This window comes from Melozone crissalis, unplaced genomic scaffold (genome assembly GCF_028551555.1).
Source record: "Melozone crissalis strain CALT ecotype California unplaced genomic scaffold, PUWL_Pcris_2 ptg000016l_1, whole genome shotgun sequence".
NCBI classification, from domain to species: domain Eukaryota; kingdom Metazoa; phylum Chordata; class Aves; order Passeriformes; family Passerellidae; genus Melozone; species Melozone crissalis.
The window spans coordinates 11,444,150-11,467,343 of NW_026535794.1; the positions used below are offsets into that span (position 1 = coordinate 11,444,150).

Genomic DNA, 23,194 nt, shown 5'->3' on the forward strand with positions numbered 1-23,194 from the left:
AGTAGCAGATACCTTTTTTCTTTCCTTTAAAAGCATGGTAAAGCTATACAAATTTTACAGAGGAGTCTCACAGAACACGTCCTCTGTCTTTGTTTGGACATTAACATTATCATAACTCTTTAACATTTCTGGCTCAAGTATTTTAGGGGAGAAAATACTATTTTCCCAAGAACAAAGCTCTGGCTCAAGCTGCAGTGCTTCACCCCCCAGGAGTTGCTGTCTGTGTAGTGCAGTGGGCTCTTCTGCACGAGGAATTGCTTTTGCCTTCAGTGAAAGCTTTGCATGAAAGCCCAGGCCAAATCAAACCCGTTGTCTGGGAAGTGCTGCGGGATCTGGAGGGAAGATTCATGATGCTTATTATCAGCTGGCACTCAAGACAGATGTCTCACACTCAGTTGTGCAGCTACAAGTAGGTTACACCTGAAATTCATGTGATTAAAGCATTTATGCCAAATCACATTGGGCATTCTGCATATATATATGTGTAAATAGCTCAGAATTTTTTGATGGATGAATGAAAAATATTTTATTATACCCATCAATGGTATAAAGTGAAGGTGAATAGCTTTCACACTTGGGCTGTTCCGTGTTCTTGAACAGTTTTGCAAACAGCCCTCTCAATCTCTCTCTCTGTCCCTAATCTTTGCCAGATAAAACTAGGATCCTGAAGTAATTTTAATGCTGGTATCTGAAAATAAAATAAAAAGAAAGGAGATATGAAATAGGAGGCAGAAAACTGATTTTATCAGAATCATCCAGCTGGCCTGAGTCGGTGTTGACCTGCACATTGTATAGTCACTTATCCCAGGGCTACAGAATTTCATACTGCCTGGTGCCAGGGAAGAATTCAGAAATGTCTAAACCCATTGATTTCCTATCAACTTGAGTCTTGTCCACACAGAAAACTTGCACCTGCTGAATTTAAATCAGCTGTTAGGTTCTGTATGAAGCTAAACCAGTGTATGACCGTGTACGGCTGTGTTATTGTCATGTACTCACAAACCAGGGGGGAGACAGGAGTGGGAGCTCTCTTCTCCCCTCCCCTTCTCATTTTGTAAGTAAGAGTCAATCATAATTTCACCTTCAGGCTCTGGAAAGCAGAAATTGGGCTGACAAGCCTCAGTTATCCTAGAGGATGACTCCAGTTATGCTGCTGGGCAGGTTTCTGTGTTTTTGAGCATTAGAGTGAGAGGTGAAGCAGAGCTCGCTGCCCAGTGGAGCTTTCCCAGTGCACAGGGACCAGGCAAAACTCTCTCCTGTCCCCTCCTGTCTCTTCACACAGACACTGCTGATCCAGCACACCATGGGCAACAGGAACAAGCTAGACTAAATCCAGATGGCTTACACCATCCAGCACAGCCTTAGCTAGGGCATTCTGCTCAGTAAGACAGAGGCACAGACTGAGCCAGAGCCCTGGCAGAGCCTGTCCAACCTGTATTCCTGTCCTGGTGGGAGTGGGCTGGGCTGGAGCCTGGTTTAGCTGGTGTTTGTGGTAGGAGCCTGCTCCTGTCTGCTGCCAGGGCCCTCACACACACTTCCATGGTGGAATTCAGCCAGGACCTGCTGGGCGCAGGGGCACAGAGGGGACCGCAGCCCCCCTCAGTTGCCACAGAGCTGCTGGGCAAATGCTGAACTCTCTTGGAAATAGGCTTAAAGCACATTTTTCCTCCCTGGAGCTGCACGGTGTGGGCCATACCATGAGCTGGAGTGATGGTCAGGCCTCCTCCTCCAGAGCCAGCCATGCTGGCTGGAGATGTCCCCAGCAGCTCCAGAGCAGTGCCAGCTCTGCTGGCAGCAGGACCAGTCCTTGTCCCACAGCACAGGCTTCAGTCACCTCCACTGTGGGCGCTTAGAGCACTCCTGCTGTGGGTCTCAGCAGGAACAAGATGTGTTTGCTTTTCTGCTCTTTGAGTGGACACTGTTTTGTTAATCTGTTGTGCCCTACTGGGTTTAAAGTAGGTAGATCTGCTCATCTGCATTACAAGCCTGCTGCTGATCTCCTAATGAAACAAAACACTGCAGTGAGTCTCTGGAGTACCAGGGGTACCTGAGTTTTTGTATTGTATTTATAAAATTTCTGAATATTCATGGCTTATCAAAAAATAGGCCCTTTTCTAGATATATTAAGACATTTATCTTAATGGGTTGATTGTGATCATTCAAACCTATAGTAATTCCCCACGAAAATTTAGGAAAGTCTCAGCTTCAAACTGAGCTCTAGGTTCTTTGCCACAGGAATGAAAGAGCAATTCTAGAAAACATTTGAAAGAATTAATTTTTGTTTTTATGTCATTTGAAAATTTTAAAAGGTCCCCACTAAGCCCTCAAAGTGCATTAAAAATATTTTCCCTGAAACAAGTCTGGACTGCAAATGAACCCTGGTCTCAAGAGTCATATAGAAAACAGGATTTATAGTGAAAATACTAGGTCAGCATAAACAATAATGGTACTGTAACGATGCTGAGGGCTGGATTGGTTCTTCCAGTTTGTTTCTAATAGAAAAATAAAAAAAATAAGCTTATAGTCTTACCTAGAGAAAAATGGCCATAGAACAAGCAATAATTCCTGCATTCTGTTTTGGTAATACCTTCAATTTAACAACTGTCTGTGAGAAGGACTTTCTCACAATGAGTTATTTAGTCACTGTGCCATCTAGGGTATAACTGTCATTCTGAAGGGAACATCCGTGCTATGATTTGCTGTCAGTCTGTTGTACACTGTAAGTCCATTCATTTTTCCCTCTAACAGGTGAAGATAATGATATGATACACAGTAAAAGATAGATGATAAAAACAATTCTTTAAGGGGAAAAAAAAAAAACAGACAGAAGGGGTTTGGCAGGAAAATATAAAATGTTCCATTCTTCCTTTTAAAGTACTATAATAAAACATGTCTGAAGTGAAGTACAGATAACAAAACAGCAGAGCATGGGTCTGCAATCCCAGCATGATATCGCATAAGGAGCAATCATGAAGCATTCCCATCACAGTTGCCTGTCACACATTATTAACAAGAGTGTTTAGGACTACTGAATAACCATGCTAAAGGGACATGATCCACTTACAAAAAAGGCACTGTATTTTTTATCAGTTGCATTTGACTTGACAGTATTATGAGTAATTTCAAACCCAAAGATTTTAAAGTCAGAGAGGGATGTTTTGATCTCCTCATCCAGCTTCCAGCACAGCACTGACCATGGAAGTGTTGTCATATTAAAAGTAGCTCAGTAACATGCTGCTGAGAGGAAAACCAAATCAAAAATATCCTGCTCTATCCTGCTCCTGCTCATGGCAACTGAGAGAACTTCCTGAAGACTAGAGAAGAGCAAATGTCACTCCTGTCTTCAAGAAGGACAGGAAGGAAGAACCTGGGAACTGCAAGCCTTAGTCTCACCTCAACCCCCAAGAAGGGGGTGGACAAAATCCTCCTCCAAAGTTTCTCCAAACACGAAGGACAAGAAGGAGACTGAGGAACAGTATACATTGATTCATGAAAGGGAAATTGAGCTTGAGAGACCCTGATGGCCTTCTATAATGAAGTGTCTGGCTTGGTGGATGAGGGGAGAGTAGTGGATGTTGCTTGCCTTGGCTTTCTTAAAGCCTTTGACACCATCTCCCACAGCACCATAATGTACAAGCTGACAATGTATTGGTTAGGTGGTTATTGGGCAGTGAATTGGACTGGACCATGATCAAGAGACTGGAGCATCTCTCATAGGAGGAGAGGCTGCAAGAGATGGATTGTCCAGTCTGGAGAAGAGAAGGCTCAGTGGGATATCATTAATGTACAGAACTACCTGATGGGAGGGAATGAAGGGCCAGACTCTTCTTGGTAGTGCCCAGAGACAGGACAAGAGGCAATGGGCACAAATTAAAACCTTAAATTCAATCTGACTGCAAGAAGGCTGCACAGAGAAGTTGTGGAGTCTCCATGTGTTGTCATACTCAAAACCACAAGTGGAGATGAGCCTGGGCAACTGCTGTACCTGGTCCTGCTTGGGCAGGGACTGGACTAGATGATTTCCAGAGATTCCTCCCAACCTCAGCTGTTCTGTGATCCCATTTATCAAAACCTTTTATAACCCACTTCCTACTTTCAACAAATTCCATAATTAGTGTAATTAGTGATCCTATTTCCTTAAAAAAATAAATAAATTGAGTCTTCCAATGGTAATCAGGGAGAAAAGAAAGCTAAAATTAATAAAACAATCACAAGCTGCATCACCAAGATGCAAAGTGCTATATTTACACCTATACTAAGCTCTGTGCCTAGGTTTCCTGTTGACAATATCCCTTTAAATTCAAAAAAGCAAAACTAGCTGGTGACACAGCCAGTTACTTTTTTTGTCACCTTCTCTTTAGGCTACTCAGAGATAGCTGCATTGACATTAAAAAGCCATTATAAGCAATTTAAACTCTGAATTGATCCTGACACACACATTCAGGTCTTCCTCGTATGTCCTTTCAATAGTTCTCAATTCAAACTGAGAACAAGCATCACCCTATAAACAGAGGAGATAATTATGCTTTATTGATTAGCCCCTCAAGGTTTAAATGGAAACCAGGCAGCTTTCTAAGAACAGCCATCAATATGGGTTTTAGGTTACACTATCTCAGCATTTTCTTGTACAAATATTCCCAAAATGTAGTTTTTAACATGGAACCTGTACCAAACAAAATTTTTCCACTAGCTTCAGTGAAAACCATCATGTCAATGCAGATTTACAAATGGTGGCTTTATATACCTCCCAAAGTTCTGTCCCTGTGCTACTGCAATAAGTTTACACTGGCAGGCATCTCAGTCACACACAGCTGCCTCCTTCCTCTCTCCCTTCCAACTGGGTATGGAGGAGAATCAGAAGGGTAAAAGTAAGAAAATTCATGGCTTGATTTGAAGACCAAGTTTATTTGGTCTAATATTAATGCCTTAACTCTTGAGTTTTCCCCCTTCCTCCTTCTTCTCCAGGCTGCTATTGATGAGTATGATGCTACACAGTGTGGGACACCCTTCTGCTCAGTTGGGGTCAGCTGTCCTGGCTCTTCCAATTTCTTGTGCACCCCCAGCACTTTTGCTGGTAGGATGGGCTGAGAAGCAGAGAAGCCTTATGCTGTGTAAGTCCTGACGAGCCACAGGTAAGACATTGGTGTTTTATCAAGATTGTTTGCTCACAAATTCAAAACACAGCACCATAAAAGCTGCTATGAAGAAAAATAAGCCTATTCCAGCCAAAAGCAGACATCCACTCAGTTTCCTCCTAACACTGGCTCATTCATCTCATGGCTCATAACCCCATGTATCATGAGATAACCTCATAACCCCACAGATGCATTGTGGACTTGTCCCTTTCCCTAACAAACTGCAACCCCCTTCACGGCTGCCAAATGCAACAAGTACTCCTGTTTAATCCAGTGTCAACATTGATTGGCTTCAATTTTGCTAAATAAGGATTTTAACACCTGCCCCATTTATCCTATAACAAATGTACCACAGCAGATTCACCAATGGACATCTGACTAAGGATATTTCCAGTTTACAGCTGAACTTCTAATCAACCATTTCTCAACCTTTCTGCTTCTTGCTAATAAAGCCTGTCAGCAATCAAAACTAAATATGTTAGAAAAACAGGATAATGTAACCATTCTATGTCAGAGATTATCTTACTGTCTCAGGAAAGGAGAAATAGCTTTGTTATGATTACTGACAGTCTTTTGAACTGGCAACACCCTGCATTGAGAAACGGTGAAATTGTTCACAGCTGTTGCTACAATACATTGAAACTCTGATGATCACTTTTGGGTTACCTACACAGGTACAAAAAAAGGTTCACTGTTTTTGTGACTGCATTGTCCCCAGTGCAGGACAAGTTTGGGTTGCACTTGCTCCTTCAAAATCCCTATTTTTAAACTGTATATATGAATGAATGCCTTGAGATATCTTAAGCTATCAAATATAGTTGAACAGTCTCGAGGATTGCTAAGAGCAGCAGAAAGCTGATCACAGAAAACTAATTTGGAAAGCAGCCTGAAAACATGCACAGAAATCTCTTTTGCAGAATATTCACATCACATGAATGGCTGCTATCATGAAGGGAGATAAAAGGATGGGGAAACTTCTCTGACTGCTTCATTGACCCTTCTAGATTCTGCACTGCAGTCACTGCAAAAAATGTATGGAAAATGTGTAAAAATATTTAGCTGATAGCTCCAGACCCTAAACAAACCACAGAGTTCCGTCATTAAACTCACATAAAGAAGCCTAACTTTGGAGTTGCATAGTAAATGGTCCCTCTGCAATTGTTTTTAGTTATTTTAAAAGCTTTCTGTTCATGTCATACAAGATTAAAAAAAAGAGAATATTTTGTTGCACCTAGAATTATCCCACTAACTAAATGTATGAAAAAGCTGTGATATACGGGGCACATTTTCCCCAGTGATAAAATAAGAATGACCTCTGTGACTTCATTTAGGTTCCAGCTCTCCTGAGTTACGAGCCACTCCTTGCTTATAAGGTATATCCCATATCTCACTCAAACCCTCAGTGGACCACAAAACTCCCTTCCAGAAAAAATTATGCTTCCCTCAGTCTGTGGAGGATTACCCATGTCAGGCAAAGTTATATTATTGTTTTTAGTGCTGCTAGGAATTACTTGCAGGATGTTTCAGCTCATTACCTCAAGTTTTCATCAGCTGTTTTCCGAGCGTGGTAACCTTTGTGATGCAGGTACTGTATATGTCTACAGTATTGATTCTGCTTCTCCTGCTACACTACATGCAATACATGTAAACAGAAGAGTGTTGCACTACCAGCTGGTAAGGTGCAAAATGGTAGCTGATCTTGCAGCTACAAAACACAGATAAAACCTTGAAGTAATCAGCTGAACTGTCATGGAACTAATTCCATGATATAGTGGAAGCAATTATTTGCACTTATGTGTCTTATTGGAAAATACAATCAGTGCTAAACCAATCCTGTTAGTGTTGTCAAGGACACATTTAACTCCAAATGCTCCCCTTTTAATCAGTAACCGGTTATTAATTAATTAGGCAGTGATCATGTTGCTTTTCATACATGTGTATTATTATTGCACTCGATATTGTGCCTCTGCACCGATCGCTGTTAATTTGCAGCAAGTGCAATTGTGTTAATGTGCTCTAATGCCAGCTATTATCACAAGGATGGGGCAGCTGACATTTAACCTAAAATCACACTGAATTGTTCTCACAGCTGCCTCCTTGCAGCTCCAGCCTGCTGCTGCCTGCCTGGGGTGTGCTGGGAGAGAGATCTCTCCTGATAGTGTCAGAAAATGGGAAGCAGCAGAGCTGGGAAGGGAAATAAGGCTGAGTGCTTTGGGAGACACCTGGGAGCCTGTGCCCTGGCAGGGCAGAGTTGCCCACTCCCAGCCTGCAGCCAGACTGCTGCCTGACACCAGCAGGGAGAGAGGCAGGTAAGCAGAATATGCAGCAAGTGGAGGGTGTCTGACAGCTCCTGCTTGGCAGCTGTGCTTCAGGGGAAGATGCAGTCCCCTCTTTGGTCACAGCTCTGCAAAATCATCAGTTTTAATGGCAGGGGTGAGGCTGCCTGTGGAGAGCAATTTGTTCACAGCTAATACAGAAGAAATCCTTTGTCCTCCTAGTATTAGTGCTGCTTAGTTATGCTTTCTAAATAATATATTTTTTCAGATTTTTCTTCCAATCTGAAAGCTTTAAGCAGAACCTGATACCAGCTGTGTCAAGAGAGAAACAAATACTAGTAGAAGCCAGAATTTATCTGAATTGCATTTAATAGAGGCCAGAAGCAGTGAGCTAAGGATATTCAGCTGAAGCAGTTCAGTCAGAGATAGCTCAACTTTTTAGTGTGCTTATTTAAATAGAGAGGCCTGAACTGGAGATTAGCTATTTATCAGCTGCAGGATGGAATAAGAAACAGCTGCAACATATTTCAGTGTAAGTTTTATTTGCTATAAATCCACAGGTTCAAATTCTGCCCTGGTTTATGCCTGTGGGAATATGGAATAAAGGTATTATCTGCCCACATTGTTTTGTGGCTTCATGCCTATGTATTTCAGAGAAAGTTTATGTTGGTTCAGTTACTCACCATAATCTCCCAGCCACAAAAAGGACTTTAAATATTTGCTATGGTAGCAGGTATATGTGCAAAACATAAGCTGTCAGAATACAGTACATGGCATAGGTAGCAAAACACAGCTCAAATTACTGAGAAAGAATTTCCCTATGCATGCCTTTGCAAGGATTTCACTTCAAGACTGTGCTGTAACTCCAACAGCTTCCTTTCCACAGTTCAGGTTTTTGCTTGATTTTCACCAAGGGGCTAAATTCCACCCCTCACTCCATAAAAATGGTTCCCAGGTCCTCAAGGGAGTAATTTCTGTATTATAAGCCTCTATTCCTGGCTCCAGAAAGTGCCCTGATATCTGCAGCTGCGAGCAGCCCTGCTCCTCCACAGTGGATAACACAGCCTGGCAGAGGCAAGTGGCCTGTGCTGATCCCCTGTTGGCATCTCATGGTTTGAAAGGGAGGAGGAAAATCCAACTGCTGCTAACCACTACAGTAGGAGTGTTTAGTTTGTTTGGATCAATTTCTGTCAAAGGCAGCCTGGAAGCTTTTTTTTTCCTTTTTTTCTTCTTTATTTATTTATTATTTTTTTCCCCTCCTGCTTTTCTTTGCAAAGTTTCTTTCTCTCCCCCTGCTCAGTTCAGCCTCATTGGCTGGTTTATATGGTGACCTCTTGTTATCAAGGGGTCCCCAACAGATCCCTTGGATTTGCACAAGTTGCTCCTGGTCGGCCACGGGGCAGCTTTGCTGAGATATCTGCCAGATTTTAGCTCTGTTACATGGCAAGGATATTAGTCTGCCTGTAAAGACTATCTAGTTTGGCTTGCTTGATTGATTTTTGTTATATAAAGGAGAATGTTATTTTTTAAACTTTTTTTCCTTTTGGAGAGAGGAGGGCTTAAGATCTCTCTAAGTTCACAAATGTCTAAGAAGTGATGCAGGCAAAGATATAAATTTAGGCTCCTGCCTATTCATAAGGGGAAAAAGTTCAAAATATCTATTTCAAAGGCTAGTAAATTTGAAAATCATGTTACTTTTTCCCCCCATGAATCTAGGATTAAAAAGGAAAAACTATGCATTGTAGCTTGTCAGTGTTTTGGGGAATGCTATTAATTTCTTTCCATCAGTGTTCTCCAGAGCATGGTGACAGCGGCAGCTTATCCCTCTTGTACTTTTATCTCTCTCAAAGTCAAAATATAAAATATGCAGCTGAAGGCTTTTGCCCTGCAAAAGCAGAGGGCATCTCCTATCAGTAGTATTATGATTGTGACCAAAAATACAATACATTTAAATAAAGAAAGAAAAAGGAAGGGAAAAATAATCTTTTCTTGACAGTTTATATGGCAGTACTTTGTGGCTTTGTTTTTAGATTTTTTTTTGTGAATTCGAGTAAAATAGCTTATTTAGCAAAAAAATGAATTTTAAGATGTCTTGTTCTCTTCTGTAATTGTCAGCACCAGGTGGAAGGGAAATACAGTCCACAGACTCCTCCAGACATGCTGAGATACTTGCCAGAGTAAATGTTGATAGTTTAGGCTATGCTCAAACCATCAGAGAGCCATGAATTATGATCAGCAGGAATTTGCTTCAGCACTGAAGGTGCATCTTTGAAGAAGTCAGAACAGATGGAGATATCTTTGTGTCAACAACTCATGGCCCTGTTCTACTAACGTCCATGTAAATCCATACAGGAAAAAGTCCTGATTGGATTTAATTGAGCACTGAAGGGAGAACATGCAATGCCAGCAAAATATGACAGTGTTTTAATGTGTTGTCACTCCTTGCTGGGAGTAGCCAAACCCTTGGGCAGAGTTGCAAGCTCAGTAATCCATAGGATCCATAGGAATCAATGTACCATGGCTTTTTTAGGTTTTCTTTGGTAAAAGCTGATGACTGCCTTTAGCATCTGTGAAGGTGTTTTCCAGACTGGTGATCCTCATGGATAATTCCTCTTCTCTCCATGTGATTGTGTTATGAGCTGCTATAAACATTATTATTGGACACTCTTCTCATGCTGCTTTCCAAGCAGTGCCTGCTAACTTTTGGCTCAGACAACAGTTTTTACAGCTATGTGATATGTTTCTTTTTTTTGTGCAAATTGCTGATACCCAGGCACAAAAACTTCAGTGTGTCTCTGATTTGTGTCTGTAGTGTGCACTAATCAGCACATCTGCCCCTCATTGCTGCCATAACCATGAGCCTTCAAGAAACCTGACTGCTGTCTTATCAACCACCGCTCCCTACTTTTTTTCTAGCTTGCTTTTGTCTGCTCCATATTGATGGCCACTGGCTTGGTTTGCAGAGGGTTTCTGTGTAGCTGGGTCAGGATTAAGCAAGCATTTTTGCTCCTCTCTTGGACACTGATTCTCTGCAAAGACCAGGACAACCAAGGCCTAACAGTATCTTTGTGATGCTGTTCTGAGCTGTCCTCCATAGGATGGTAATCAAGAGTCATTAGGCACTGGGAGTTAGAATTACTTGTGTGTATTTCAAGGAGAGTAGAAGAAAAGAGTGGTCTCATTCAGGAGTAATGAGTTTATTCTCCAATATCCCTGTGAGAATTATTCCTTAAAAGTACGGGGCAGAGTTGATTTGGATAAGAACTAATTAGCAAACAAGAAATGAAGGCAGTGTAGCTGTCTCCACCCTCCCCACCAGACCTTGGGGACACACATTGTTCCTTGTGTTTAACCTATTAAAGCAATGACCCACATAAGAGGAAAAGGAGTTGATTATAATTATTTCTGTGAGCATTAGTGCCCAGTTCATAGGAGATGGCCCAAAAACAGGAACTCAAAATAAGAGCACTCAACAGGAACAGAAAACTTAAGAGATCATGGGATGCTTAGATTTTTTTCTGAACAAACCTAAATGCATTCGTTTTGTTAGTTGACTGTGCTTGCTCAGAGAATGTACTCCTTCCACCTTTAGTTTCTAAAGATGAACTGGATAAAGAGAGCAAGAAGAGACAGTACAAAAGAAATTGCAAATTAGCATGGCTTCAATAACACGGGCTCATTTGGATGACATCTCATTGTAGCACTGATTTTAAGGTACCATTGTGTGAATTCAGGTCTGATTATGGGGCTGGTGTCTGCAGCAGACACGATGACAAGTAGGTTAAGAGCAATCATGCTTAGGTATTTTCATATAAATTCCTACCCTGGTTCAGAAGACAAATAGGAAATAACTGCTCACTTGGAAGTAGACTCTGACTTGTCAATTAGAAAACCAGAAGGCTGAAAAAGGAACATGAATTTGTTTAAATAAAATAATATTGCAGCATGAAAGATAGAGGAGAAAAGTTTAATGGATGCATTAATATTTTATATGTCTTAGAATACAGTCTAAGAAGCTGATGGATATCATGAGACATAGACAATGGTAACTGCTTTCACTGAATAAAATGTGATGAATGGAGATGGATAATTTACCCACTTTTCCCATGATTACAGGTGTTTATTTCCCCTTTGTATTTCTCACAAATTTGTAAAAATATTTTATCTTAACAAAAGTTCACATCATGCATCATGCATGTGCAAAAAGAAAAAAACCAACACCCTTGCTCTAAAGTTTTGCTCCCATTAAAAATCCAAACTCACTAGTAAGGTGTTCATATTAAGAGAGCACTATGTGAGCAACAAAGGATTTTACTATCTCAAAGAACTTCAGCCACTTCTCTCTGGTTGTATAAATGTCTAAACAATAAATCATATTTTACATCCAGTATAACAAGTCCAAAGTCTGTTCTGTTCATTACTTCTCAGCAGTCCTAAGATTAAGCCCTAAATACTTTCCCCTTACTGAATTTTATGACCTGCATACTATTTTGTGTGTGTGTGTGCTTAATCATTTCACATAGCACTATGTGTGGACATTTTAGCTGAGAAAAAGGGACAGAAGAAATGTTGGTTTTCTCCGTGACTACCACACATTCACTATTTAAAGGCTAGCATTTGAGAGAAAAATAAAATGGACAAAGATGTTCCCTTTTCAGTGGGAGGGAGTGGTCCCTCTGCTACGTGTGGCACTGGGATTCTCAGCAGCATCTCTGGGGGGCTTTCAGCCACAGCCCTGCCAAGGTGCATAGGCATTTTGTGTTATCAGTTTTCTCTTCACAGGACAGTGGATCTGCCTGCCACAGGGCTGGCACAAGGACCACAAGAGGGAGGTAGTCATCATAAAATAAATGCTAGGAGCTTGCCTCTGGTACTCCACATAGAAGGAAAATTCTGCTTGAATAATTAAGGCTTCCTGGATGTGAATACTGATAAAAATAGATAAAGAACGTGGTTTTGGCATGACTTTAACACTCCAGCTCAAACAGAAAAGGCTTTTCATGGAAGTCAACCAAAGAAAAATTCACTCTGGGTGCTTGTATTACAGCTCTATTTAGTGGAGCAGAATGATCATGGCTGTATTTAGTAGGTAATAATGAAGCATCATAAACAAAGTCAGGATGCAAGTCCAAGATTAAGTGGCAGCTTTAACAAGGTCCAGCTTGCTGGGAGCTTTTTGAAGTGTCCCTAGCTCACTTACAAAGCCAGAAAGCAACAGAAGCAACTCTGACAGCTGCGAGTGTGTCTGGTATAGAAGAAGGTTTTATGTCTGGATGACACCAGACTGGGATTCAGCTTTCATGTACTAACTAGGTCTGCTGGTTGCTGGAGCCCTAATCATTCTGCACAAACTGTCTCATCCTAATGAGCTGCACAAATAATAATTCTTCACAAATCAGATCCACACCATCAGCTTCATGGATAGACAAGGCTGGTTTATTGAGGTAAACAGAACAAGTCAGCAGAATCCACGCTGGGTCTCACTAGACATGTTTAATATGCAATCCAGAATCTGAAGGGAATAAATCAAATGCTGTTTCTGTGGATGTGTGGATGGTATGAAGTATTTTCAATAACTAAAAAGCTAAAGGAGCACCCAGCAGCCAAGTTAGATGGTTAAATCTGATTTACCCTACTCTGAATGCACTGTAATCACCATGGGCCCTTACAGTCTTTATAAGGGAAAATTAGAAACTTTTGATTTTCCTTTCTTTTAAGAGGAAGAAGAGGTTTGGATTGCTTGTAAAATTAAATTACATAGAAAAATACCTTTCAGCATTATAGATTTTCTTCCTTGAAGATATAACAATTATTTTTTTCACTTCTGTAAATTAAGATTGGCCACTCATTAACTAATTACCATGATTATTGCAGTTCTTCTAAATATTATTAATTAGGTGAGTGGTACATTTAGAATTTAACATCTCACTTAGGAGAGTTTTGTTTAGCATACCTAATGCTCTGAAAGCCTTCAGCATGCTCAACATGACATAGGACTTAAAGAGGAGTGCAGGGGAATCTTTTGGGGATTGGAGCTATCTATGGCTGGGAGTTACACAAAATAGCAACTCAGGAGCAAAAGAGAGAGGCAGGGAGTGTGGAGATGCATACATCAACTTCTTTCTGCAGCAGAGAACTGCAGGATTATTGGAGCTCAGCTGATGCAAATTTATGTGTTGTGTTGCAGTGATGACTGGTTTTTATGAGCAACCCCTTAATGTGTCTACATATATGTGCTGATGCTGTGAGAGCAAGCCACCAGAGTCCTTCTTACCATTTTAATTTATTTCCTGTAATTCCATGTAGGTAGTCATTCTGCATCTCTGTTTGATCTTGCATGGATTATATACATTAAACCAAAGTAATTTCTTCATCTGAGACTCAAGCTGTAATCTCTCTGGGCAATAAATATCTTTTATATTGCTCTTGTATGAAAGGTGAGGAGGTGGTCCTTGTTACTCAACTGTGAGCCCAGAAGTAACTACAATCCAATTAGCAGCCAAGATAATAACAGTATCCAGTAAACTAATGCTGCGCCTCTAAATTGGTTCTTTTGCCATTGTTTTGCTTAAGGAACTCTAATGCTATAAATTTCTTGATTGCCTGTAGCTCTGATTATAAAAGCAACTTTCCCCACCTACAGAGTAAGAAATAGATGGCTGAAAATCAAATGTTATTTGCATTGCAAAGGCATCTCTCTGGTCCCCACCATTTCTCTGTCTAGCATTCTCCTGTCAGGAGCTACACACACACCCCTATCAGCTGTTTCTCTTGGTGCAAGAGAAAACAGAGAAGTTTATAAAACTATGTACCTACTCAGACAAAGCTCTTCACAGAAACCTGTTGGAACAGCTTCTCAAAGCTCAATGCCTGCTCCATGTGCTGCTGCTCTTCACACTGGAGTCAAATATATCACTGCCAGCCTCAGTCCTGGGTTAACTGTGACATGGGCGAGAGGCCACAGTTGTTGGTGAAGGAGGAAGGAGGATAGTGAGAGAAATAAAGTTAAGGAGGCAGGAACAACTGACACTGCATGAAAATGAACCAGCTTTGCAACACAGGGAAACAGGTTTCTGGAGGGGAGTGGGTGAGAAGTGTGGGGTATGTGGCTTTCCCTGGCATGGTGGTTGTTCTTCCCATGATGATGCCACCTTATCACCAAGGTGGCACTGAAGTTAACTGGCCAGAATCCTTGACCTGCTCAAAGTAAAGAATCACTGCAATGTGGGATCAAGGTTGCTTTAGCCTGCAGATGAAGCTTTTGGCAAATAGGGGATTTAACTGGAACCAAAAGGTTAGCTGTATTTGCCAAAGAGAGAAATCCTGCTTCTTTTTGAGGATACACACACAAAACACAATGAGGTTTTGTTAAAATAAATAGACAACTACTGCTCTGGAGAGGCTGGATGTGAACAAGCAACAGCAGTGTTAAGCCGTTTCAAAGCAGAGTGAATGTGATTTTCACACCTATTTTTTTCTAATTTAGGTTCATTTGAAATCCAGGCTCCCCTCTTTTACTAATTTGTTATGACAGTATTAATTAATGGTATTGCTCTACAGCAGTAAGAATGCCATTTAGATTAAGACAGGTTAGAAGGACAACAAGATCAGAAAAAGAATTGCAAGTTGGTCAGATGCAGCTGGGGGCCACCCTGATCTCCTGAACTGAGCACACTGCACTTGGAAAGCCTGGGAGTGTGTGGATGAATTTCTACCAGAGCAGATTCATTAGGGTTGGTTAGGTCAGGTCCCTCTGGTGCTGCCTCCTGTATTGGAATGTAAGAACATGAGCTTCCAAAGTGGGAAGAAACAATTGCCAGACTTCCATGAAAGCTTATAATTGAAGGAATTGCATTTCATTTGATGGAGAATATGAGTTCAGACAAACTATGCCAGGAAACAAGGAGTAATATTTAGTGACTTATCCAAGGTACAGTGAAGAGTCGAAATTTCCATTCTCCCGATTCTCTTTATGTCTGCCATGGCTTCAGTAGCTCTCCAGGCTTCTATCTTAGCTACTCCAATCAACATTGTAAGCCCAGTCTCTGACCATCAATCGTATTTATCTTGCACTTCAGTGTCTAGCACAGATCAAACATCTGGTAGAAGAAGAACTGTCAGGCTGATGGGAAAATCTTGTGACCATTTCAGGTGATTCTTGGATTATCTCAGCTACCTTCTCTTCATCCTATACATGGGCAAGTGCATATGTCTCCCAGCCACTATTGTACCTGCATGAGACTCACAGAAGCGGATTGATGCACTGCTGATGGCTGTAAAGAAGGCATGATCTCAATTATCTTGGTTTTAAATGAAGAGATTAAATGGTTTTTTCTGGTGTAAATTGTAATATGTCTTTGTTTACCTTTTGTGTATAATTTTGCAGTTAGCTCAAACACATTGTGTAGCAGTCACAGGAAAGAAAGTCAGAGTCACAGCAATGTTCTTTTAAGAAAACATTGGTATTGTAAAGTGCTCAGAATTTCATGATGTGTTTTCAGTAAGTGTTTTCATGATGAGAGGCAGCTGAAGAATCAAGCTGGATTGCAGATGACCCAGGGAGTTTATCTATTTCTGGCTTTGCTATTCTTGTACCCCTTGGTTTCACCTGAATCAGAAGAGATCAAGGTGACAGGGTTTTACATCCATGCTGTGCATTTGCTGGTGGTTCAGGAAGCCTCCTGTGTAGACAGCACCTCTCAGGACAAACTGGACAATACAGAATCACAGAGTCACAGAATCATTAAGGTTGGAAAAGATTTACAAAGTCCTCAAGTCCAACCTTTGACTGACCATCACAACGCCAACTAAACCACATTACTAAGTGCCACGTCCAATTGTTTCTTGAACACTTCCAGGGTTGGTGACTCTACCACCTCCCTCAGCAACTCATTCCAATGCTTAACCACCCTGTCAGGGAAGGAATTCTTCCTGATGTCCAACTGGAACCACCCTGGCACAGCTTGAGACCATGTCCTCTTGTCCTGTCACTGGTTGCTTGGGAGAAGAGGCCAAGCCCTACCTGGCTACACCCTCCTTTAGGTAGTTTCTCTTATTGTTCCTCCTTGGACATTCTGCATTGAATCTCCCTTAGTCAGCAGAAGAGTGTCTGTCTGTCCTCTGGCATACCCAAGGCCCAGGCTGAGGGACAGCAGGTCCCCTGGGAGCCCTGAGGAGCAAAGCAGAAATGTCAGTGGTTTGGATGCCCAGCTCATAAGGACATCTGATTTGTTTCGAAACTTTCTTGTACACTGCGAGATCCAAAATTTCCGGACAACTGGACTACAGGTGTTATAGGACTTTCAGCTATTTCCTGCTTCCAGTCAGGCTGGAAAAGGCAAATTGTGGCCTCCTAATGCCACTGATAATAGCAAGGCAAACAGGAGCAGAGACATGCAAAATTGGAATACCCTCTGAAAGGACAAACACAGAGAAAAACACACTCCTGGATTCTACAAAATACTCAAAATATGCTGAAACTCTTACAGCTGATCTTGTTTGCCTGTTCTCATTACAACGAGTTAGCTGTTTGATATTTTAAAAAATACAATGAAGTACATAAAAAGAGTGAATGGTTGCATGGGACAATAGTTGCTCCTTATTCTGTGAAGAAACTAATCCCTCCTAATATTTCAAATTCTGCTCCTAAGCTATTTGGGTTTCCGGCTTTTAAACACTTATGGACATAAAACAAGACTTCTAAATAGTAATAGTTTTGAAAACTTGGCTTGAAGCGTATCTTTGAAAATGTGGTCCCCCAGAAGATCAGGGGGACAAGAAGAAGCTAAAACAACACTTGGAGCAGCTGGCTCTGACCACAGCTATTGAGAGCTGCACTCACCCCAGTATAGTTACACCAGTTCAGCTGACCAAAGACCAGATGGGCTGACTGAGATAGTGAGCAAAGGCAGTCACTCGATGAGGTACTGCATAACACAGTGAGAACAGGAAAAGATGCTTCTGGATTTAATGCTTAAGCTGAAGTTAGTGGAAATAAGTCTGTTGGTTTCTGTGGAATTTGAATGATGATTTAGTGAGTAACACAAACTCAGGTTTTGTGTCACAGCTGCTATATCTGTTGATGACAGCAGCTTGTAAGGAGGTCAGCAGAAATCAGTGTTAAGGCTTATCTCTCAATTAATGTGCTGAATGCTGGCATTAAAAGTAATCTTTCAGTTGGACAATACATAACCACTCAAGAAATACTGATGGAGAAAGTTCACTGACACCTTTTCACTGACATTTATACTTGCAGAGCAGTGAAGAGAAGAAGATAAGGAGGGCAGCAGTCTACAGAAAGGAGAAAAGGCCATAGAAAAGGGAACATACACTGGAGAATATGTCACTTAATGAACAGTTGGAGACTGAAGTAAAATGTGATATTCAGGCAGAAGGTGAGTGTGAAGCCAAGAAACCAGGGAACATTTCAGAGAGCTCAGGAACTGAAGCAAAGATCCTTGTGGCATATTTTCAGAACATGACAAACCAGAGGTCAAAAAATACATGGTATTTACCTGCTGACCCACCCAGCAAAGTTCACTGGGGGCAGCAAAGCAACAACCAAAATGGGATTACTTATAGCCAGAATTCATTTGGGTAGGAAACACTAGAGGTATCTCATTTAAAACTGTGTGTACTTTGAAGGAGCACTGGAAAGGTGAAACTGTCGTGTTGGCTGAGGTTTCCAAAATGCCTGCAAAGCACTCTGTTAGAAGATCACTGTTATTATTGAACTGCGCTCTTATCCCACTGGTTCATGGAGTTTGCAGCCTGGAATTAAAAGAAAGTGGAGGATTATAGTGTATTTTAGAATTTCTCACATTTAACATGTTTTCTTTTTGGAAACATAGGAAGGAAACTTCTAGGTCACCAACTATAATTCCTGGGTCCTGCAGGCAGTCATGCTACCTAGAGGATTAATCTCCTATCAAACTCCTTGAACATATAATGACCGTTTTTACTAATGTTAATGAGAATTGCTACTCATAATTTGCATTTACACACTAGTTAAGGATCTTGAAGTGTTCTTTTATATAATATGCTCATTTTTATTACAGGCATATTGAATTTAAATGACTTGCCTAGGGTCTCACAGCAAGCCAACAGCAGAATGACTCTTAGTGCTCCTAGTGCTTTGCATTAAATCCTGGACATTAACAGCTCCCTTCATAAAGGGAGCTTTGCAGCTGTACATCACCTCCTGGTGCTGATGAATCAAACCTTTTCTGGCAGTGCAAACAAATCCATAAATTACTTGAACCTATGTAATGCTTCCCAGGGTCTGCAAATCCTGTCTTCCTGAGAACTTAGAAAGTTGACACAAGTCTGAGTAATGCTTAGAGGGCCTTTGGTGTATGACCAACTACAAAATTTTCATGTGCTAAGTAGGCACATCAGATCTGTATTTTCTATGTGAATACAGCAGTAATCTCTACATTTATTCCAGGAAAGTTTCAAAACTTTCAGTATACCTTGTACTGTTGGAGGCATATGTGAAAACAAAAACAAAACGAAAATACCCAAGCCCTGAAATCAAACCAACTAAACAAAAAAATGACCCCAAATACTATGACTATAATAAACAAAATTTCTTAACTTTTCCAGTGGCAGAATTTCTCTGACACAGGTGCATTCCTTATAACTGATGTCTCCTCTGAATAGCATGGTCCTCATCAAAAATTAACTCTAAAAGGAGGAAATGGAGCACCCCTTTATATATGGGCTCCTCTCTGTTAAGAAAGATGCAGTTCCACAGAACTACCTGAGTTTTCTACCTCTGTCACTATTATTGTTGTCTCTAGCAAAGTGAAATGTTGGTATTTCCCCTTATATTTTGCCCTCTCCTCTACACCTCCCATGAAATCAGCTTCAAATTGTACCCAATGATTTCAGGATACTATTTCCAAGCTTTTGTCTGTGGGTCTTTGTCCTGGGTTACAATATAAAGATGTATTCTATTTCTATCCTCAAGAGCTGTTGAAACCAGGAGGGGCATTGTTTTTCCTTATCTCCTGTTAATGGGCCCATCAATGTCTTGCTGTATGACTCAGAGATAGCTCCCTCCAGGAGCCATTTCTGTTTAATGGGCAATCAAGGACCCACCACATGACTCAAAATGATATCAGCCCATTGTGAGATGCTCTGCCCAGGGGGAAGGAGCTGAGCATCCCACCTGGATATAATCTGGGTTTTGGGATACAGCAGTCAGTCTTTCAGCTGGATTTCCAGAGGAATGGCCGTCTTTTCCACTGGATCTACAGAGGAAGACTACACCCTTTCTACAGGATCACTGCTCCAACAAAACCACATTTACCACTCCAGGACTGCAGCCAGCAATCCAACTGGACTACTACCAACACCCAGACCAACAGGGTGTCAGGTTGTATTTTGACTTTGTCAGTGGTTTTTCTTTTGTATTATTGCATTTTGGCTTTCCTTTTCCAAATAAATTGTATTTCTGACTTGGAGTCACTCACTGACTTTTTTTGCTTTCAAACCAGAACAGTCCTTCTGTGGGAAAAGGGTTGTTTTGTGGCATGACACTTGCTGTAACATGAGAGGAACCATTGAGTAGACCAACAACAGCTACAGCAATACCAAAGCCATCCATCAAAAGAGTTCCTCTAATGTGGTGGCAGCTACCCAGGAGCTCTCACCTGTGGCAAATGGTGACATTTACTCCTGCTGGGAATGTGGCTGGGCAGACGGATGTTAAAGAGGGCCTGCAGGGCCGCCTGCGCCGCTTGCCCCTTGGCCAGCTTCTTACTGCGTCCTGAGCCTTCAAACGTTCTCCCGTCCACTCTGACGGCCATCACAAAGCTCTTGATGTGCTGCTTCTCCACGGTCTCCGAGAGGCAGACGTAGCGCAGGCCGGAGCGCAGCTCGTTGAGCAGCACCACCGGGTTCTTCTCGCTCTCGGCCTTGGCCGCGCGGTGCTTGCCCGCCTTGGCGGGGCCCACGAGGTCCAGCGTGTGGCACAGCAGGCGCCCGCGCCGGTACGCGGTGGAGAGCAGCTCGTTGTTGACGGGGTTGTAGACTGAGAAGTCCTGGCTGTGTGTGGAGGGTTCGAACTCCTTGAACAGAGTGTCCGGGAAGTCGGCCTGGTCGGAGGTGAAGTCTGTGGATGGGCTGATGCAGTTTCCCATGGCGAGGTGGGCCTGGCAGGCGTTGGGGAACTGAACGAATGACTTCAGAGCGAGCTCTGCGGCACGCATTTTGGCTTTCTTTTTTGTGGGGCCTGTGCCTTCAAATGTAAGTCCATTTACTTCCACAGCAACAGCAAAGACTGGAGCATGCACCGGACCTGTCTGGGACACCATTTTATATTGTAATCCTGGTTTGAGTTCGTGTAGCTGAACCAGAGCGTTCTTTGGCGTCACTGACCATGAAACCTTCTTCCAGATAAGCTGAAATTTGCAGAAATGGCCATTATTGCCTTCCTCTAAGGGTCTTTTCCTCTTACTGCTAGTTGTTCCCCCTCTTGCCCTATCAGTAGATGCTATTGGATGATCCTCCAGGTTGCCAATGTTTCGATTTTCCTTTACTTCTGCACTGCTGGTACCTGTCAGTAAAGAAAGGAAACAACTCACATTACAACTGTCATCATCATAGCTGACATTATGCCTAGGGCTGTCAGAATAGCCAAAACAAACAAAAAAAGAGAAATAGTTGCTAAGCCCGTTTTAGGAGTTTTCCCTAAATATCTGTATAATGGTTGGTTTATTATTTCTAGCACAGTTTTCTCGCATGTTCTGAATGTTTACTTGTCCCTAAAGGTCTGCTTCTATTAGTCATTAGCCTTCTGTTTTAAGAAAAGATTACATCATTCAAAGATGAAGCATAATGGATGCTATGTGACTTAAACGAACTGCTTGATAATTGCTAGTAAAATGTAAATAGTTTGCAAAATTCCCTAAGGATGACAATTGTTCTATAATCCATGTGGGTGAATGCTTATGAACACATTATTAGAAATCAGAAATGATTCACAAACAGAAAAATTGGGCAATGCATTGAATAATCTATTTGCAATGAATACATTGACTGTCTCTGCTCACACCATAGCCTCTTGCATTGTCAACCTAATGAATCCAGACTAAGAAATGATCTGACAGACCTTCATAGCATTTGAAACAATTATTTGGTCTGGACTCAAATCCCAGTTTAGTAAGTGAGTGCCTTTCTGTCAAACTCAATTGCAGATACTCTTAGTTTCTGCATCAGCAACAACTAATATTGCAAAAGTTGTAGATAAATCCCAATGAGACCAGGAGAAGCCAGAACATGATGATGGGAGCAATTACTGATGTAAAGGATGATCCGTGTCAAAGAAAAGCAACAGGAGAGACAGTGACTGCCAGGAGTGGCAGGAAGGGAATGAAATGCCAGTGGGGAGCTGTGGAGGGGGAGCACTCTGTTGTTGAGACAATGAATCCACCCTGCCTTGGCCCATGCCTGTGCAATGTTCTGCAAGGCTGTGAGTGCCACAGCAGAGGCATGGCTGAGCATGGAGAGTCATCCCACTGATGTCCTGAATGAGACACAAGATGTGCTGCTGGCTAAATAATGATCCTATAAAATTTCTGTAATTTCTGATGAGTTTGTTTAAATGTCTTGCATCTCTGACACATCTTCCAGTCCTCCTGTGCATTTCTTGGGACAGAGATAAATGGAGGAAGTAAATATGAGTGTAACCAACCTTACAAGGAAACCCATCCCGGGAGTGATGCACCTGATCCCTTTCCAAGCAGAGCACTGTGCAGCTGCCTGCTTTACTCCAGACACTGCTGGGCATGGAGCCTTTCCCCGGTTTGGTTTGTTATTGTCAGACACTATCAGCCACCTGCACAGGCTGTGTCAGTCCCACGCACAGAGAAGGTCCCTGTGGCCCTGTGGTCCTTAGGGGACAGAGCGTCCTCCCACTTTCTGTAAGGGCATGGCCACATTTAGTTTTCTCTCTATTCTGATAATGTAAGTTGGTAAGGATGTAAGGGGTGAGCTGCTGGCTAAGCTTTGAGAAACTCCTGCTGGAGGACTGTGTCTGTGCGGTATCCCAGTGTTAGGCTTGGCCAACAGATACACAGGAGCCTGTGCAGATCATGTAGAACCAGCCATCATAATTAAAAACTTCTTTCATATCCTGAAATGTTACACTTGTATTTAATATCAAAAGACTTTTTCCCATCAGAGCACTAAGTCTGCACTCATGCAAGTTGTTCCACAGAAGGAGGGCCACTGCTTAGACAGGAGTAATAGTCATGGCACAAATGCCATATGTGGGCACCCATTTGCAGAACTGAATCTTTAGGCTCCCTCTCCTGAAAACCCTGCAGCCCACACTGAGCTTCCAGCCTGGGTCTGTGTCTCACCAGAGTTATCACCAAAGAACTCTCTTCTGCAGTGCTTTGCTGAGGCAGAACATGACAAATTAAGGTTTTAGTGATTAGTTAATTTTTACTTTCTGAAGCTAAGGGGACACAATGAAGAGAGGTGAGGAAAGAAAGTAAAGCAAAAGACATACATAATAGAAAAAAGTTTTATCATATGGTATTCAGCTGTATAAAATATGACATCTTTAAACCAACCTCTCTGGAAATAAGACATTTAAAAGATGATGATAACTAAGGCAAAAGGATAATGTGCTGCTTTCTCATTGAGTTCACAACTCTATTTATAGAGACTCTGATCTGAAGGGAAAGGGAATATCAGCTTTAACTTCCTCTATCCAGCTTGGCAGTGTCTCTGGCCATTTTCCATCATGACCCTTTCTCATGTTTTCATCCC

General features: G+C 41.8%; 1 protein-coding gene across 1 annotated transcript in view; it reads right to left on the minus strand.

The window, feature by feature from the left end:
* The window catches only part of ADARB2 (adenosine deaminase RNA specific B2 (inactive)), a 308,235-nt gene that overhangs the window by 80,342 nt on the left and 204,699 nt on the right, over positions 1–23,194 (minus strand). The window contains exon 3 of the mRNA XM_054273803.1: positions 20,068–20,972. Within this exon, the coding sequence (XP_054129778.1) occupies positions 20,068–20,972 (905 nt within the window). The remainder of the gene's footprint in view (positions 1–20,067; positions 20,973–23,194) is intronic.